This window comes from Panicum virgatum, chromosome 8N, assembly GCF_016808335.1.
Source record: "Panicum virgatum strain AP13 chromosome 8N, P.virgatum_v5, whole genome shotgun sequence".
Taxonomy (NCBI): Eukaryota; Viridiplantae; Streptophyta; class Magnoliopsida; order Poales; family Poaceae; genus Panicum; species Panicum virgatum.
In genome coordinates this window covers 49,813,992-49,832,591 of record NC_053152.1, presented here as the reverse complement: position 1 = coordinate 49,832,591, position 18,600 = coordinate 49,813,992, and the positions used below count along the sequence as shown (strand labels likewise).

The 18,600-nt window shown below is 38.1% G+C and overlaps 1 protein-coding gene and 1 long non-coding RNA gene across 7 annotated transcripts; both read left to right on the top strand.

Annotated features, from left to right (window-relative positions):
• On the top strand, positions 1 to 14,539 carry LOC120686115 (replication protein A 70 kDa DNA-binding subunit-like). 4 transcript variants are annotated; one of them, XM_039968278.1, is made up of 22 exons: positions 1 to 187; positions 289 to 364; positions 527 to 603; positions 857 to 928; positions 1,071 to 1,137; positions 1,367 to 1,443; positions 1,696 to 1,767; positions 1,974 to 2,040; positions 2,377 to 2,448; positions 2,592 to 2,658; positions 9,141 to 9,290; positions 10,490 to 10,760; positions 10,847 to 10,949; positions 11,039 to 11,166; positions 11,264 to 11,345; positions 11,451 to 11,583; positions 11,687 to 11,841; positions 11,967 to 12,455; positions 12,559 to 12,631; positions 12,740 to 12,813; positions 14,181 to 14,276; positions 14,368 to 14,539. In XM_039968278.1, the coding sequence occupies exons 11-21, from the start codon at positions 9,147 to 9,149 to the stop codon at positions 14,254 to 14,256; spliced, it is 1,728 nt and encodes a 575-aa protein (XP_039824212.1). In that variant the 5' UTR covers positions 1 to 187; positions 289 to 364; positions 527 to 603; positions 857 to 928; positions 1,071 to 1,137; positions 1,367 to 1,443; positions 1,696 to 1,767; positions 1,974 to 2,040; positions 2,377 to 2,448; positions 2,592 to 2,658; positions 9,141 to 9,146; the 3' UTR covers positions 14,257 to 14,276; positions 14,368 to 14,539. The 4 variants fall into 4 exon arrangements, with proteins under 4 accessions (XP_039824212.1, XP_039824213.1, XP_039824215.1 ...); XM_039968279.1 differs by lacking the exons at positions 1,367 to 1,443; positions 1,696 to 1,767; positions 1,974 to 2,040; XM_039968281.1 differs by lacking the exons at positions 1,071 to 1,137; positions 1,367 to 1,443; positions 1,696 to 1,767; positions 1,974 to 2,040; positions 2,377 to 2,448.
• Positions 14,540 to 14,715: 176 nt separating this feature from the next.
• On the top strand, positions 14,716 to 18,600 carry LOC120686116. 3 transcript variants are annotated; one of them, XR_005679978.1, is made up of 4 exons: positions 14,716 to 15,443; positions 15,524 to 15,709; positions 15,934 to 16,081; positions 16,665 to 18,600. It is a non-coding gene; the product is annotated as an uncharacterized LOC120686116 (long non-coding RNA). The 3 variants fall into 3 exon arrangements; XR_005679977.1 differs by having other exon boundaries at positions 15,909 to 16,081; XR_005679976.1 differs by having other exon boundaries at positions 15,846 to 16,081.

Sequence of the window (18,600 nt, the reverse complement as noted above, 5' to 3'; positions counted from 1 at the left end):
TATTGCGCATCCGCATTGCTAGCAACCGGATCCCCACTGGCCGGCCTCCAGCACGGCGCATCCCCAACCCTAGCAAGTGGATCTCCATTGCTCAAAATCGCATTGCCCGAGCTCCAGCACGGCGCATCCCAAACTCTAGCAAGCGGATCTCCATTGTTCAAATTGCAGGTTCAGTTCCATCAATAAGGTATGCTGTCACAGCTACGCCGATCTAGTCAACCGTATCTGCGTTGCTTTTCCTACAACCATTTCTACAAATCTTTCTCAAACTTCCTTTGCCTCATTCAGATCTGGTTCCACAGCTGCTATTCCGATGACTAGCTTCTGCGGCTGCTGCTTGCTCGCTTGTACTACCCGTTACTAGGTAATTTCCGTTTTCATGAATCCGCTCTGATTTAATCTAAGTACCCTGAGTTCTATTCCTCCTTTAATGTTTATGGAAATAAGCTAACCTAATGTGCCCCGCTACACTATTTTGCACTACCTTCTTATTACTAATGGTTCCAAATGTGCTCCTGATTCACAGATTGTCGACCTCACTACACATTTGTTCCGAACTGGTTAAAGCTCTGTTGCTTCCCCGTTTGTGCTATCTGCTAACAGGTATTTTCCTCTATACAGATCCGGTTAGATTTAACTTAGGCAGCTGACCACTATTCGTGAGTCATTGATTTGACAAATAAACAGACCTAAAACCATCTGATATAACATGATGCACTGCAGATTTACCTTAAGTAGCTGAGATCTATTCCTCAGTCTTTGTTTTCCACAAAGAAACGGACCTAAAACCACCTACTATAACATAATGCATTATCTTATAAATACTGATACTTCCAAGTGTACTTTTGTTTTACAGTTCATTGAGCTCACTGCACATTTGTTCAGACCTACTTACAATCTGTCAAACCCTATCTGCTTAAACAATGAGGTTTGTCCTACAAATTTTAATGACAAGAGAAATATTATTCTTCTAATTGTATATATGACCATAATATGTTTTTTTTTCTCGAATTGCATCACATTGTTTCCGCTTAGATGTCACTTCTCATATATATTGAATTTCTTTACAGATCTACATTTCACTAAGGAGTACACTAGAAACCTTGTGACTTCGACGGAACGTCTAAACCATTGCTGGTAATTATTCAATAACACCACACTTTCTTCTTCGTTGTTACATTTACTGAACTTGCCATTCCCTCATGCTTGGACAAATTATTCTCCAAACCATAAAAGGTTAATACGTAATGGTACACCAACACCTCCTTCACTGTTTATGGAAATAAACTAACCTAGTGTGCCCTGCTACACTATTTTGCACTACCTTCCTATTACTAATGGTTCTAAATGTGCTCCTGATTCACAGATTGTCGATCCCACTACACATTTGTCCTGAACTGGTTAAAGCTCTGTTGCTTCCCCGTATGTGCTATCTGCTAATAGGTATGTTTCCTCTATACAAATCCGGTCAGATTTAACTTAGGCAGCTGAGAACTTCCTCAGTCATTGATTTGACAAAGAAACATACCTAAAACCATCTGATATAACATAATGCACTGCAGATTTAACTTAAGTAGCTGAGATCTATTCCTCAGTCATTGTTTTCCACAAAGAAACAGACCTAAAACCACCTGCTATAACATAATGCATTATCTTACAAATACTGATACTCCCAAGTGTACTTTTATTTTACAGTCCATTGAGCTCACTGCACATTTGTTCAGCGCTACTTACAACCTGCCAAACCCTATCTGCTTAAACAATGAGGTTTGTCCTGCAAATTTTAATGACAAGAAAATATTACTCTTCTAATTGTATCTATGAACATAATATCTTTCTTTTTGCTTGAATTACATCATATTGTTTTCGCTTAGCTGTCACTTCTCATATATATTCAATTTCTTTACAGATCTACATTTCACTAAGGAGTACACTAGAAACCTTGTGACTTCAACGGACCAATTTCTTTACAGATCTACATTTCACTAAGGAGTACACTAGAAACCTTGTGACTTCAACGGAACGTCTAAACCATTGCTGGTAATTATTCAATAACACTACACTATCTTCTTCGTTTTTACATTTACTGAACTTGCAATTCGCTCATGCTTGGACAAATTATTCTCCAAACCATAACACAAATCCAGTCAGATTTAACTTAGGCAGCTGAGAACTATTCCTCAGTCATTGATTTCACAAAGAAACATACCTAAAACCATCTGATATAACATAATGCACTGCAGATTTAACTTAAGTAGCTGAGATCTATTCCTCAGTCATTGTTTTCCACAAAGAAACAGAACTAAAACCACCTGCTATAACATAATGCATTATCTTATAAATACTGATACTTCCAAGTGTACTTTTATTTTACAGTTCATTGAGCTCGCTGCACATTTGTTCAGAGCTACTTACAACCTGCCAAACCCTACCTGCTTAAACAATGAGGTTTGTCCTGCAAATTTTAATGACCAGAGAAATATTACTCTTCTAATTGTATCTATGAACATAATATCTTTTTTTTTGCTTGAATTACATCATATTGTTTCCGCTTAACTGTCACTTCTCATATATATTGAATTTCTTTACAGATCTACATTTCACTAAGGAGTACACTAGAAACCTTGTGACTTCAACGGAACGTCTAAACCATTGCTGGTAATTATTCAATAACACTACACTATCTTCTTCGTTCTTATATTTACTGAACTTGCCATTCGCTCATGCTTGGACAAATTATTCTCCAAACCATAACAAGTTAATACGTAATGGTATACCAACACTCCTCAAATAAATCCGAACATTGTACTATTATATTCATTTCTATATATTACTTGCGCACCGCTCGGGCGCCTGGGAGCCTATCCACGACATCAAAAAAGATATACACCGTCCGATCAGCATCCCACGTTTGGCAATGTCGCGTTTTGCTCCCACCTGTTGCTCCGCGACGTGTCATTTTTGGATTTGCTGGAACTTTCTCGGCTTCGCAGGCGTCGCCCGTGACCTCGTGAACTTACCGTCTCGCCTCTTTCTTTCTGCCTCTTCCTCACTCGATTTTTCCTTGCGACCGACGCCTTCCTTCCCCATCGACGGAGTTGCGGCGCCCTTCTTCCCCATCGACCAAACTGCTGACGCTACGCCATTCTCTCCCTCCGACCGAGCTCCAATATTGCGCATCCGCATTGCTAGCAACCGGATCCCCACTGGCCGGCCTCCAGCACGGCGCATCCCCAACCCTAGCAAGTGGATCTCCATTGCTCAAACTCCAATATTGCGCATCCGCATTGCTAGCAACCGGATCCCCACTGGCCGGCCTCCAGCACGGCGCATCCCTCCTTAGCATATGCAAAAGCATGCTTAAAAGCAGTATCATTCCTGCAGATCTTTTTCAATTTAAATATAACAAACTACTATTGCGCTGGCATGCTTACCTATAGGGAACTGAATATAAAATATCAATCTGGAATCATGGCACATGATTTTCCACTAAAAGTAAATGATTTGCCTGAAACTAGCACAAAACCACACCATAGAGATAACCACAGTTAGCTTGCTATTTTCCCGAATAATCTATCCTAAAACTATTGCACACTAAAGATAGCCATAAACACATCTGCTCTTTTTAATTTTTGCCCCTTTCTTTAATGTGTACATTGTATGTATTTTATTTTTGATTTCCCAATATTATGTAACATGTAATTCGATGAGAGAAGTTTTGGATATTCTTCCCTCCTGTTTTGTATTTTCCCCCCTTCTAATTCATACGTCCTTTTAATACTACTACTTATTTTCCCTCTTCTTTTCCCATTAATGACATCTTCTTTCTCCTAAATACATATTTACATAGATTATTTGAAACACATATATTACTACTATCTAGGTACTTTGTACTGCTGATTATAACATTCCAGATATTACTAATGAGACATAGCCATTATATGCCAGTCCTACTAACATATATAATAGTTATTTATGTGCTTGCATCACTTACAGTTTATATTCGAGCAATGGCCACATCAAAGAATACATATACTGGAAATCCAAATGATCGTGGATGTTCCTCAAAACGACCACGAACACTAGCAGATACAGGTTCTTATGATCCTATAATATCAATACCGTCTGAGTGCCGCGCCAAAAGGATTAAAGTCCTAAAACAGAAACGCGCTGCTACAACAGGTATTAGTTGTGCACTTCCTTTAGCGGACACATGATTACACCCACCATTACTGACCATACTTCCGGTTGACCTATCATTAGCTCCTACATCTGAACACAATCTATCTCGCAAATGTGGATATTTCACACAAGAATACATCAATGCACTGAAAGGTATAAGACACTTTTCCACCTAATTTCCTATCAATTTCTTTAACAAAACCTGATTTCAGCAACTAACCATATTTATTTTCCTAACTACTTCTTCTGACCTTCAATTCTAATTTGATATAACAATGATATTTTCATGTCCTTCACGGGAAAAAAAAAAGCATCCTACCATGAAAGGTCTTACTTTGGATCTCCTGATTATACATGCAAACATTGCCATGCCATATTCTGGTATGAAGAACGGATCAAGTCAGATTCTTCACGTCGGCAGAATATAATTACTTATAACTCTTGCTGTAAAGCCGGAAAAATAAAAATACCCCGACCACGCGATCGGCCTGAACCTTTGGCTTCACTAGCAAGATTTGATGGTGATTCCAGAAGTACGAAATTTATACGTAATATCCGCCAATACAACTGTCTATTCGCTTTCACATCGATGGGAGCAAACATAGACAGATCTATTAACGATGGCCGCGGTCCACCTGTATTCAAAATACATGGCCAAGTACACCATCGTATTGGATCTTTGTTGCCTTGTGACGGATCTCCACCAAAATTTCTTCAGCTCTATATATATGATACTTCCAATGAAGTGCAGAATAGAATACAAGCTTTGCATCCTACTGATCAGACTAATGAATCTCTTGACCCTTCAATAATTGAGAGTTTGATAAAAATGCTTGATGAACATAATCCATTTGCAAAGCAATTTAGAGCTGCTCGAGATAGATTAAAAGATCATGAAGATGAGGAATTGATTATTAGAATTGTTGGTGCTGCTGAGGGTGATCCAATTCAATATAACTTGCCAAGCACAGATGAACTGGCTATGCTTGTTGTCGGCGATTTCTCTCTTGAAAATTTCAAAAGAGATATAATAATACAGTCCAAATGTGGTAATCTACATCAGATTTCAAGTTTACATCCAGCCTACATGGCACTGCAGTATCCACTTTTATTTCCATTTGGGGAAAGAGGCTTCCAGATTGGAATTTTATATAACATCACTGAATCTGGAAGGCGCAAAAAAAGATGTACGATGACAATGCAAGATTATTATAGATACTATCTCCATTACAGAAAGGGACAGCCAAATCCTTTTTTATGCTATGGACTTCTTTCCAGTCAAGCTAAGGTTGATGCTAGAGCTGCCATAGATGAAAATAGACTTTGGTATATATTACAAAACCAAGATAAATTTAGAATGGAAAACCTCCAGGGCATAGCAGATGCTGTTGGCCGTGGATGCATTGATGGCAGTGAGATGGGTAAGCTAACTGTATTACCAGCCTCACACACTGGTGGCCGTCGCTATATGATACAAAACTATCATGATGGTGTTGCAATCTGCCGAGTTTTTGGTCCCCCTGACTTCTTTATTACTTTTACATGCAACATAAATTGGAATGAAATAAGCTTGGGGATTCTAGACTCAGGTCAAAAACCATCAGACAGAGCTGACATAGTTGTTCGAGTATATAATATGAAACTAGAAGAAATGCTTGATGATATTCGCAGTGGCAGAATATTTGGCCCTGTAACAGCAGGTACGCCTAAATATTGCCCACACTTACTAATATTTCTTTACAATAAGCTACAACCTAACTATACATTATCTATATATGTCTTCATTCCTGATCCTTACTAACTTATGCAAAAAATAAACTATGACAGCTCTACATACAATTGAATTTCAGAAACGTGGATTGCCTCATGCACATCTTATATTCTGGTTAATGGAGGACACCACTAATCCAACACCATCTTTGATCAACCGATTTATAAGTGCTGAGATTCCTGATCCAAATGAAGATCCCCTAGGATATGCTCTTGTAGCAGAACATATGATTCATGGACCTTGTGGACCTCTCAATCCTAATGCCCCATGCATGAAAAATGGTAAATGCTCAAAAGGTTATCCAAAGCCATTTCAAACTGAAACCTCAATTGACCCAAACGGATTTGCCACATACAAAAGACCTGATAATGGTCGCTTTGTCCAGAAAGGTGCACACAAATTATCTAACCAATGGGTTGTACCTTACAATGTGTATTTACTTAAGAAATTTCAAGCACATATTAACGTTGAATGGTGTAACAAAGGAATATTCATTAAATATTTATTCAAGTATGTCACTAAAGGACCAGATTGTAGCAAAGCTTATTTTCAGCGCCTCCGAAATGGAGAAGACGTACCTGAAGATGAAAACACCAAGACAAGAAATGAGGTCAAAGAATATCTTGATTGCCGTTACATATGCGAACAAGATGCATGTTGGCGAATATATGGTTTCGATATTCATCGCCACTATCCTGCAGTCGAAAGATTACCAGTACATTTACCAGATGAGAACAATATTCTTTATCACATAAACGCTAATATGGCTCAAATTGTCTCAAATGACTTCCTGAAAAAAACTATGCTTACTGAATGGTTTGCAGCCAACAGAGCATATGAATCAGCAAGAATTTTAACATATCTTGAATTCCCTTCACAATGGCGTTGGGATTTACAAACAAGAAGTTGGGAGCCTAGACAATCATCCAAAGGCAAAATAGGCAGATTGTATTATGTACATCCCTCCGTTGGTGAAAGATATTATCTTAGAATTCTACTTATGACTGTCAAAGGAGCACAAAGCTATGAAGATGTCAGAACATACAATGGAATAATTTATCCTACTTTTAGAGCAGCTTGCAATGCTAGAGGCCTACTTGGTAATGACCAGGAATGGTATCATGCTTTCGATGAAGCTGCAGCATGGGCCACATCAGCTCAACTTAGACAACTTTTTGTCACAATGCTTCTTTACTGTGAAGTTGCAGATGAATTTGCCTTCTTCGAGAAAGTTTGGAGGTTAATGGCAGATGATATTCAATACCAACTTAGAGAAAACATCAACAACAAGTCATACACAATGCCAGATTCCACACTAAGAGATTTCCTTCTTGATGATTTATCAACACTTTTCGCCCGTAACGGCGGAAACATACGAGACCACAACATCCCTACAAGAACTAATCCATCTTCTTCTTTTCGGGGCAATCGTCTAATCCAAGAAGAGTTAGATTATGATGCTGCTGATTTACTAATAAAATCTGAAGAAATGATGTCAAGTTTAAATGACGAACAGTCGTACGCTTTCAAAACAATTACATCTGCTGTTAATGAAAGCAGGCCTGCCTTCTACTTTGTATCTGGATATGGTGGGACTGGAAAAACTTATCTGTGGAACACTATTGTTACTTATCTACGAGGTAATCAGAAAATAGTACTAACTGTTGCATCTTCTGGTGTCGCATCATTGCTTCTTCCTGGTGGCCGTACAGCCCACTCCAGATTCAAAATACCATGTGATTTAGATGACGACACTATCTGTGATATCAAACGAGGAACTATGCTAGCAGAGCTTATTCAACAGACATCACTCATAATATGGGATGAAGTCCTTATGACACATAGAAGAGCTTTGGAAACACTTGATAGAACACTACGAGACCTATTATCTGCCACCAATCCTGAACTGCGTCAAATTCCATTCGGTGGTAAAGTTGTTGTCCTAGGTGGTGACCCACGACAAATACTTCCAGTTATAGAAAATGGAACGAAAAACCAAATTATAGATGCTGCTATCATTAACTCTCCATTATGGTCTTCAATCACTATTCTTATATTACACAAAAATATGAGGCTACAAGCAACAAATTCAGATGTTGCATCACAAAAAGAGTTATCTGATTTCAGCGAATGGGTACTATCTATTGGAGAAGGAAATGTGCCATCACAACTCCCAATTGATACTCTAGATGAGATGCTAGTGCCAATACCAGATGACTTTCTTATAAAAGATTACACTGAACCCATTCCTGCTATAGTTGATTCTGTGTATGCTGACTTGGCAAACCAATATAAAAATGTTGATTATTTAAAAACCAGAGCAATACTATGCCCGAAAAATGACACAGTTGATGAAATTAACACATATATAGTTTCCCTTCTTCCTGGGGAGATCAGGCAATATTTAAGTTGTGATAAAGTTGCCAAAACACCGGACAGCCATGAATCATATGATATCTTATATCCAATTGAGCTCCTTAACTCATTAAATGGTTCTAACTTTCCAACTCATGAACTCAATCTAAAGGTGGGCGTTCCAATCATGCTTCTGCGCAATCTAAATCAATCGATTGGCTTATGCAATGGGACAAGACTAATAGTAACATCTTTGGGTGATATGGTTATACAAGCTACAATTATGAGCGGCTCATTCGCTGGCCATAGTGTTCTCATCCCAAGGATACGACTAACATTAAAAAATCATAAACTACCATTTGTTCTTGAACGAAGGCAATTCCCAATAAGAGTATGTTATGCGATGACCATTAATAAAAGTCAAGGTCAGACATTAGCCACAGTTGGAATATATTTGAAAACACCAGTCTTCACTCATGGACAGCTCTACGTAGCAATCTCCAGAGTTACATCTAAGAAAGGATTGAAAATTCTTATTGAAGATGATAATGGAAATTATTGTGACACAACCAAAAATATTGTCTACCGTGAAGTATTAGCGGCAATGAATTGCCAAACAAACTACTCAGCAATATGAATCCAAATTTATATATGTACTGAATTTCTTCTGACAGATTATTAACTAGGTAATTACACACACATCCATACTTATGAACCTATTGCAGTTCATTTTCATTTCAAACTGTGTATGTACATGAGACAGAAAACCCATATATACATGATACATTACCTAATCTATTCTCAGAGTTACAGTTTTCTCTCTCTTTTACAGATCAAGATGGTTTTCAGTCCACTCTCAAGTTTACAACCCAGAGACTGGCACAAGACAATCCATGTACGCGTTTGCAGAAAATGGGAATTCCATGGAAGCAATGAAAATGGTCCACTACAACACATTGATATGGTTCTTGTCGACAACCAGGTAAACCAAACTCTCATCATGTTAGATACATGCTTTGTTACCCTTTCAGAGTTATAGCAAATATATACCTGCCTTGCTAATGTGGATTATTTATGCCAACAATGTTGAACTACAAAATCTCAAGTGTTCCTGTCTTATGTTATCTACCTATTTAAATTGTTGGCAGCAACACTTTGCATGCATTCTATCATGTATTAGTGTATTGCAGACCTGGCTTAGAATCTTGTAGTGTCAACAAGAACAAGAGCCTCCTCACAGCCTATTCGACTGGATACAAGTGGCTAGAGTAGCAGCTCCACCCCAGCCAAAACCACCCTGCCTATCCTACGCTGCTCATCCATCAGTCAGCTCCAGCATCAACTTAAACCCAGCTATTTATGATGAGCCGAACAGGCTATCAATCCTCACCCATATATCATTCAGTTAGATACCCCCGTAACCAAAACCCTGGGTACATACAATTGACTGTTAATATAATCGATGAATATAAGATAAATGCATGTAAACAGCTGCGCCATTACACATTCCTTCATTCCAGATCACCTTCTAGTGCCTCCATTCATCTGAACTAGCTGATACCATGCTAAATTATCCTCCATATACCATTATGGTAATTAATCTATTTTTTTTCCAAAATGGAGTCATCATACATCTTCCTGGATGTGCAAATGCACTCCATTTAAGAGGAAAAAATATTACAGGCCATTTCCAATTATACTACGTAACAAAAGAAAAATAGTTTGTCTATTGCCCATTAAACAAATTCCTCCAAAATCCAAAAATTAGAGCTTTACTTTTCTGTTATAAGAAAAATTCTTGAACTGTTCTTTGCTCCAAATTTCACAAACCTGTAGGCAATTCTTCCTATTTGCAATAATTGAGCAACATAATTTGCTTTAAGCAAACCTTAAAAAAAAATATGGCCTTCCAGATCCATTTATTTGTGACAAATAGACACATTGTAATGCCAGAGTTGTCTTATGACGATGGCCCTCTAAGATTCTGTTTGATATTATGGTGAGACTTCCAAAACTATCTCTTCCTAGAGGAGATATTCGAAAATATATATGTTTTCATGGATAGCTCATCATTACGAAGATGGAATAAGCAGAATAATAATAATCTTGAGTTTCATACAGCGCATAGAACTAACAACAACATTGTTTTTTATTTTTTGTTGTTGTTGTGCTCACTTACAGGGAAATACTATGTACGCTGAGATACCTGCAAAAGAAGCAGACAAGCTAGGACCTATGATTCAAGTGGACAGAACCTATGTTATAGCTCGCTTCAAAGTTTGCAATGCAAAAATTTTTTTCAAATCTGTCCCAGGTCCCTATATGCTAGAATTCACCTGCCATACCAAAATTAGTGCTGCAACCGAGCAAATAACTGGGCCTAAGTATATCTACAACCTAACTCCTTTTGAAAAACTCCCAGAATTCATCAATGACACCAAAAAATTCCATGGTCAGTGTCTACACTAAATTATCTGCTCTACTTTACAAGATACATTTACATGCTAACTCTAATTTTGACTGATTCTCTATTGGCAGATATCCTTGGCATTATAACAGAAATCAATGAACCAGAGTGGATCCCCTTCTCCAATCAGCCTAATCCTTCCCTACGACGTGACATCAAGTTGACAGATGGATGGTAAGCAACTCATCGAACAAAAAAATATGGCATTGTTAATTTCGTACACATTCCACATTAAAGAAAACAAACAAAATTTTTGTCATCAGCGGCCAAGACATAAAAATGGCAATTTGGGGTTCGAAAGCAACACAATTTAATCTTCCTGAAGATCCAAATACGGAAGACAGACCAGCTATAGTGCTATTCACAGGATGTCTAGTGAAATACTATCAAGGTATCCCATTCTCCAATGCTATAATTTTTACTAAACATATTTGTCAACAAAGTATTTGTAATACTAAATAACATTGTCAAAAATATTATTCCTGTAGAAAATTTTTATGTTAGTGGATACTCTGCATGCCATTGGTATATCAATCCTGACATACCAGAAGCAGGAAACCTACTAAACAGGTATAGAAAAAATATATTACTTTCCCTGCACATATATATATCAACTTATCACATTGTTCCATATTTACTTACTACAAACTCTATCTGTACACTATACTGCTGTAGAACACATGGTCAATCTTACAAGATTAAAAGATCCGGTATTCCAATTGCTCAACAAAGCCAGCCAGAACCTCCACCTGTACCTGATTTCCTCACGCTACAGGAAATGGAAGCTATAGATCCATACGAATTTCCGGTAATATATATACTAATATACAATTCCAGCAACAAATATTTACCTCCGAACTGCATTGTTTAAACTGAAAGTTAAATCTAATATCAACCAAATGCTTATGCAGGCAACTGGATGCCGATGCACTGTTACAATTGTTCGTTTAGTTGAAACACAAAATTGGTGGTACCCAGCTTGCAACTTATGCAAGAAGTCATGCCTACCAGAAGGTTCATCTTATAGATGTCCAAAATGCAACATATTGGACATGTACACATACAAGTAAGTTTACACATGGCATTGCATACTTTTCCACTCCAATTACAATTAATATTTCCTCTCCCTCTCGAACAGCAACATGTTAATACTTATTTACTGGTACCACACTAAAATACAATTTCAATTAGATACAAGCTGCCATTTTTTGCTTCCGATGGAACTGAAGAATCAGAGATGATTGCCTTTGCTGCTGTTGCTCAATCCATAGTTGGCAAACCAGTTGAAACTGTGATGAGATCAATAAGAAATAGAGACAACATTCCTCCTGATATTGCTGCCATTATATCCTCAAAATTCACCTTCTCTGTCGCAATGGCAGAATCTAGCTTCAGTAAATCAAAGAAATCCTACCAAATCAACAGCATATTGCACAATTATGGGAAACAACGTGCTCTACCATTCCACGGTCCAAATCAAGCTCAACTGTCAGATGAACATAACCAGTTATCTGCCCAGCCTAGTGCAAGTACTTCTCCATCATACATTCCTCCTGGTAGTTCTCAAAATCCTCTCCATGAAACTCCAACCAAAATACTACCACTAGATCAGATCCTCCTGCAAACTCCACCAAAAAACATAGAGATCCCTAAAAACGGCAAAGGAGATGACAATATCGTGTAAGTTCAGAACTTTCTCCATGTATTCACACTTTATATATAAATTACGTAAATTTTCTGTTATTGTCAAGTTGCATTAATCTGAACATAAAACTTTAACCAGTGATCCTACACCATCAACCGAAGCAAAGTCAGCAAAGAAAAGACTGCACATTTCAGAAAGAGATGAAGAAAAGGTATGCATTTACATAATTTCATTAGAAGAGCATTAAATTTTAGTTGTTCTACCACCTAAATTTGGCAACAACAAGAAATATCTGATCCTTGTATTAATAATTTACTAGAATGGAGAAGAACCATATTCTCAAACAACTCCTGACCAAGAGATAGCCCAACAAACAAATCTTAACAGGCAAAGGTACTTTACAATTTACAATTACATTAATTCTTGCTTATATATTTTTAAATCATTTTTATTCTTAGGATTAAATTTAATGCATGCATTTGCCACTCAAGGACAGCCACTAACAATTGTTAGTATTAAACTACAGTGTCTGTATACTTAACAAATGTATATACACAACCAGCACTTATAAATATTAATAAAAAAAGTAATGCCTTCTACTGACTATGCAAGAACAAACTCATATTGGTCTCAACCATACTAACTGGATCATATCTGCAAAATCTTTGACTTGCTAGATTCTACTTAATGCATGATCTATATTACCACCATTAACATAGCCTATGATATGAAAATAATATGATTCAGACTTAATTTTTTCCAGATCTATGACATATTAAAATTGATAGCTTGTAAATGACTTCACGTTTACATACTACTGAGAGATCCTATGATTTTAAGTTATTAAGAGCTTCTATATCATTGTTCTCAAAGAACCTTACTACATCTACAGATAATAAGATTCAAGGATCCATTTACGGTGACCACAGCTTTGGTTGCCCTGGTTTCCATAGCTTATGTTTTATCATGTTACATAGTTGGTCAATTCGATACATAGACTAGAACTGTGAGCGCAGCATTGCCGTGCCATCTGAGTTGGGCCAGTATTCAATTTTCCCTTCATATCATAAAATTTAACGTTTGTTAGTTCATTTTTGAACTAAGCAACGTCAAGTAAATTGATATGGAGGTACTAATTGTTAGGCCAGTTTTTCCTTGAGGACATAATTGTCAGCGGGTCATTCATGAACACTGGCAGCAAGTTTACAGGAAATAGAATTAATCGAGACAAAATGAAATATGGAACTTGATGATTACGTGCTTATACTTGATATTGCATTAAAACATTATTTCAAAATTCTTCTATAATATAAAAAAGTTGATGCAATGATAAAATATTTTAGTATTTCAAAGTTCAGTAGAGGTACGTGTATTGAAGGAAACCCCCTACAATTGAGGCAGCCGCCAAGTGTCTAAAGCAAGCAAACAAACCCCAGCAGCAGTCATTTAGTATTAATTCATGTTTTTGCACCAGTCTACTATCATCTTGTGAATAAAATACATATTTGGTTCCCACTAATACATTAATACTAAACATCAACCGAACCTGACCCCTCCTTCTCTAGCAGGGAATCCGTTACGCAATACTTAGATAAACCAATGATCCAGAAGTAATACAGACCTAAGCAGCATAAAAATAGAGAACCATTGCACAAAGCAGATTTCTGTACAATTGTAACAAGGAGACAAATAGTGGCTCCTCTCAACATTCAGAATTTTGAATTTCATACTACTGACACATTCTACTCCAAAAACACCAGCAACGTGCAGCGAACAGCGGCACCGCCTGCAGAAAAGATCAGTTCCTCCAGAAGCTCAAAGAGCCCTAAAAAATGACAAGATCAGCATTTTGTCAGGTACATTACTTTACACTAGCAAACTACAGAATAACATATACAGGATTTCCTTCTTAACTTCTTGACTGATACCATAAATGCTTTATTCCAGCTTTCCCCGTCTTACCACTGGACACTACCTAGCAACCAACAGTCGACAAAGCTGTGGCAGCGCCAGGACTTTGATCTTGCCAATCAAGATTAAAAAATAGAGTACTTATATATAAACTAATGACTACTGTTTGTCAAACCATCAGTATGGTAGTTGTATATCATATGCCTAACTATTCGCAGAACTGCACCTTGCACACACTGGCTGCAATGAGACAATATTTTTATGTGTACATACTGCATGCATCTACTATTTAACTTACAACCGCACATTACCATTACACAATTAAAATTAACTTATTGACACAATGACAGCGCGCCAAGGGCGCGCGCAAAGTACTCGTATATATTAGAGCAGCTGGGCTCGGCGAGCTGTCGGTTGGCCACGACAGTAAAAAAAAATTACTGCGTCCGATTGCAAATCTACGACTCCCATTTTCAGCTCACCCGTCACCCCCATCCGTCCTTTGCTATTACGGTAAAAAAAATATCCCCGCTTCCAGACCTTTCTTCTCCCCCGACACCACTCTTTAATCACCTTCCCCCGTGAGGAGGTGGTGGACAGCCACAACGCTAGTGGTGGGAGGACGCGGTGTTGGCAAGGTGGCGCCGGCGTCAGCCCGCCGCCAGACCAGGCGCTAGCTCGCAGCCGGCCCTCGTCGTGGCGGCCCGCCAACCCGCCTCCTCTGCACGCCTCCGCATCGTCTCGCCGTCCCCGTGCGCCCACGGCCTGCCCTCGTCGCAGCCGCCTGCCAGCTCGCCTCCTCCTCCACGCATCGTCTCGCCGTCCCCCCGTGAAGTCGTCCGGCTGCAGTGCGCTCAAGGAGGCTGAGGCTCGCCTGTCTAACGTGCCCCTCACCACGCCCTTCACCATCACATCCTTGCGCCTCGAGACAATCTCCAACATCGCCGTGCACGTCAAGCTCCGCAACGGCGCCGTCGTTTAAGGGGAGGTTGACCTCCACCTTCCACCCGGCTCCTGTGAGGATTGAGGGCACACACCGGCCTGCGAAGTGGCCAGCCACGGCCATGGCTGACCTTGGGAATTCCAACGCAATGTGACCTCGCTTCTTCCCGGTACGACCCTTGAGCACCACCTCCCCAATTCTCCCTCTCCCATTCTCGCTGCTGATGCCTCTCATTTCCGTCTTCTTCAGTGAGCAGTTAATGACGGTTGTGATTCTACAAATACGTTGTCCTCCTGTGCCTCCTGCACTCCTTACGATTCAAGTGCATACACCTTGTCAGCAGCTTCCAAAGTGTTCGACAGAATGCTTATGAGGAGGCCAACATGAAGATAGTAGTTGTCTCATCTGCACATAAACAACAGGTCTACCTGCCTGGTTAGAATTTTCCCTCTACTTTGACTGCTTGTTGGTTCGATCTATACGATTTACAGCTTCAATACTTTATTGCTTATGCTCTACTACTTCCACTGGACTGAAGTTAATAGATGAGAACTAATTTGTATTGCCACAGGTACATTCATCTATGACACGAAATTCTTTTCTACTTCACCTCCTATTGACCTCTGTGCTTTAGTTTCCTTTTCCCTTTGGGTGGACAGAAGATTGACCCAGTGTGGAGTTGTCTGATTTGGGAGAGGAGCAATTCGATGGGAACGGGGCTGGCAGTCTAGCAAGCCAGTAGCTCAGTGCTTGCATCCTGCAATGTATCCACGGAAGCATTCCTCACAACTGAACAACAACATCCAGGTTTGCATATTATTCAGATTTCTGACACATGCTTACACAACGTCTTGCTACTGCATTTAGACAGCGCAATATGTCATGAGATTTATGTATTTTAGCTACTCAACGTATATCCTTATATTTGCAACAAGAAAATTTTTGTTCTTTAACTTATACGGTCCTTCAACATTTCCAAAGAACCTCAATTTCTCTTTCTGCTTTATTTTGTGCACTACCTAGGTTTTTCATCTTTATTGCTTAGTAGATCAGAATGACAGAGACTCTAGAATCAAGTTATTTCCACCATTTATATCATAAGCGTGCTATGCCTTGCAACATCATTAAATCCATTTGCTTTGCATCTATCGCAGCAAAACAAGATGCCTAGGTGATAGATAAATGATCCTTTCAGGAACATTGGTTCCGAGCCTTCAAGAAACAGCAAAGCTTGCTACTAATAGTGTTGCCTTTACCAAGTTGTAAGGGACGGTTTAAAATTCTAAAATGGCTAGATCCCCTTTTAATATTTTAAAAATTACATGTCATATATTTTTAAATCATTGAAATTTTTATAACAGATTTCTAATAGTTTGAAATTGGTGTGCAGCACATGTCTGATTGAAGCTATATAGAACCTCAGTGGCTAAAAGATTAAGGATGCCTTAAGGTAAATTATTTTTCATGGTTGAAGTATTCAGATGATTTCTGTTCACATAGTAAGTTGCTCCCTTTTAGATACAATGTGGACTTTTTCATCATTTATGCTGTGCAAAGATGAAATAGATATGAATCTGACTCAAGCCAGCTGTTGTAATTTTCTGAAAAATAAACTTCATTCCGCAACATAATTATTTCTATAGAAAAGTTAACATGGAACAAAGGAAAAGTGGTTTGTCAACCATATTGTCATGGTATATATTTTTGCTGTCATTCCTGAACCTAATTTCTACAAGGACCAAAACAAAGGGTTAGGTTTTTAATGGTTATGAGTTTTATAATTTCATTGTTGCCTCATTGAAGTATTTGGGTTACGAACCTCAATCGCTTTTACAAAACATTGTTGGGATTCTCAGTGGAAAGTATTATGAATTAAATTAGATACTGCAAGTGCTAATATCGGAAGAGGTAAAGTGCTAATATTGTAAAGTAGCATGAATTAAATTATATACTACAAGGCTAATATTGGAATCGCCTCTTCCGATATTAGCACTTGCAATATCAAATTTAATTCATGCTACTTTCCACTTGAGAACAAAGTGCTACTGCCTCACATAGTTAATTTGCCACCACACAGGTGATAGTGAAAGGTAGATTACAGGTATGGAAAGATTTAGCTTTACACTTGATAACTTTGTGGACGACTGCATTGCCATTACTAATAATCTAACAACTGTACTACTCATGGTACTGGCAGAAGAGTGAAAAAATTTGGTTATTGATATTTCGGAAATGTATGCCAACCACTAGAGGCTCAGTACATGATAACTGGAAAAAAAATAATAAGCATCCTAGGATTGAACTGTGAGTCCCTATACTTGGTTCTGCACTGAGCCTTGTAGCTTCACTAACTGTTGAAGAATGCATAAAGCAACTGTTTGTACAAAAACAGCACTAGCTGTACAAAGCCATGACCAAGGATCACCAATAGCACTTGGAATGCCTTAGTAAGAATTAATAGTTATGAGAACTAAACCTCTATCTAATGCATATTAAGTATTTAAGTTCTTTGTTCCATATTAGAACTGCTTGTTTAATTTTGCGCAGCATTTTGAAAATAAAGCAATGGTGCATGTCTGTATGGCCAACAAGAGAGCACAATTCCATTGCAAATATTTTGCATCTTGCTACCTTAACCAAATGTGATTGATCGGGCTATTTCAGCAAAATTATCCTCGAACTAATGGAATGCTAATCTGTATGGGCCATTTATTTACTTTGCCCATCTTATGACAATGATAACTCTACTAAATCTTTAATCAAACAGTTATCGCGCTTTCTGAAACAAAAAGGCAATCACCTAACTCTTTAACGACCAAAAATGCTCCTTGTGCTGCCTGAACAGCTTACACTATCATACATGCACTCCTTAATACTTGGGCTATACATCAGCTACCTGGGATGTTTTGCACAAACTGAGACCCGTTACGATCTTATTTGGTTACACCTAGAAAAAAAAAGAATTTTCTAAAACTTTAACTCACTTCTTTTTTCTCTTTTCCCCGTTAGATCTTATAAAAAAAGATGTACATACCATTTTCATAAATGTACATTCCCCTGCAAATGAAAATATTTTTTACTACCATAATAATTACCTCTAAGATTAAAAGGGAATTATGCACGCAACTCTTTTCAGACCATCCCAAAACAGCTGCAACTACAGCTCGAATTTAGATTATGTACTTGGTAGATTCTAGCCTTTTACTAGAGCACCAAATGTGTTTTGTTGTACATATAAAAAAGTGTTTTGTTGTAACATAAATGTAATCTATTGTCTATTATAATTCCCTACAAATAATGTACAATATTAATATTATAGTTACCTA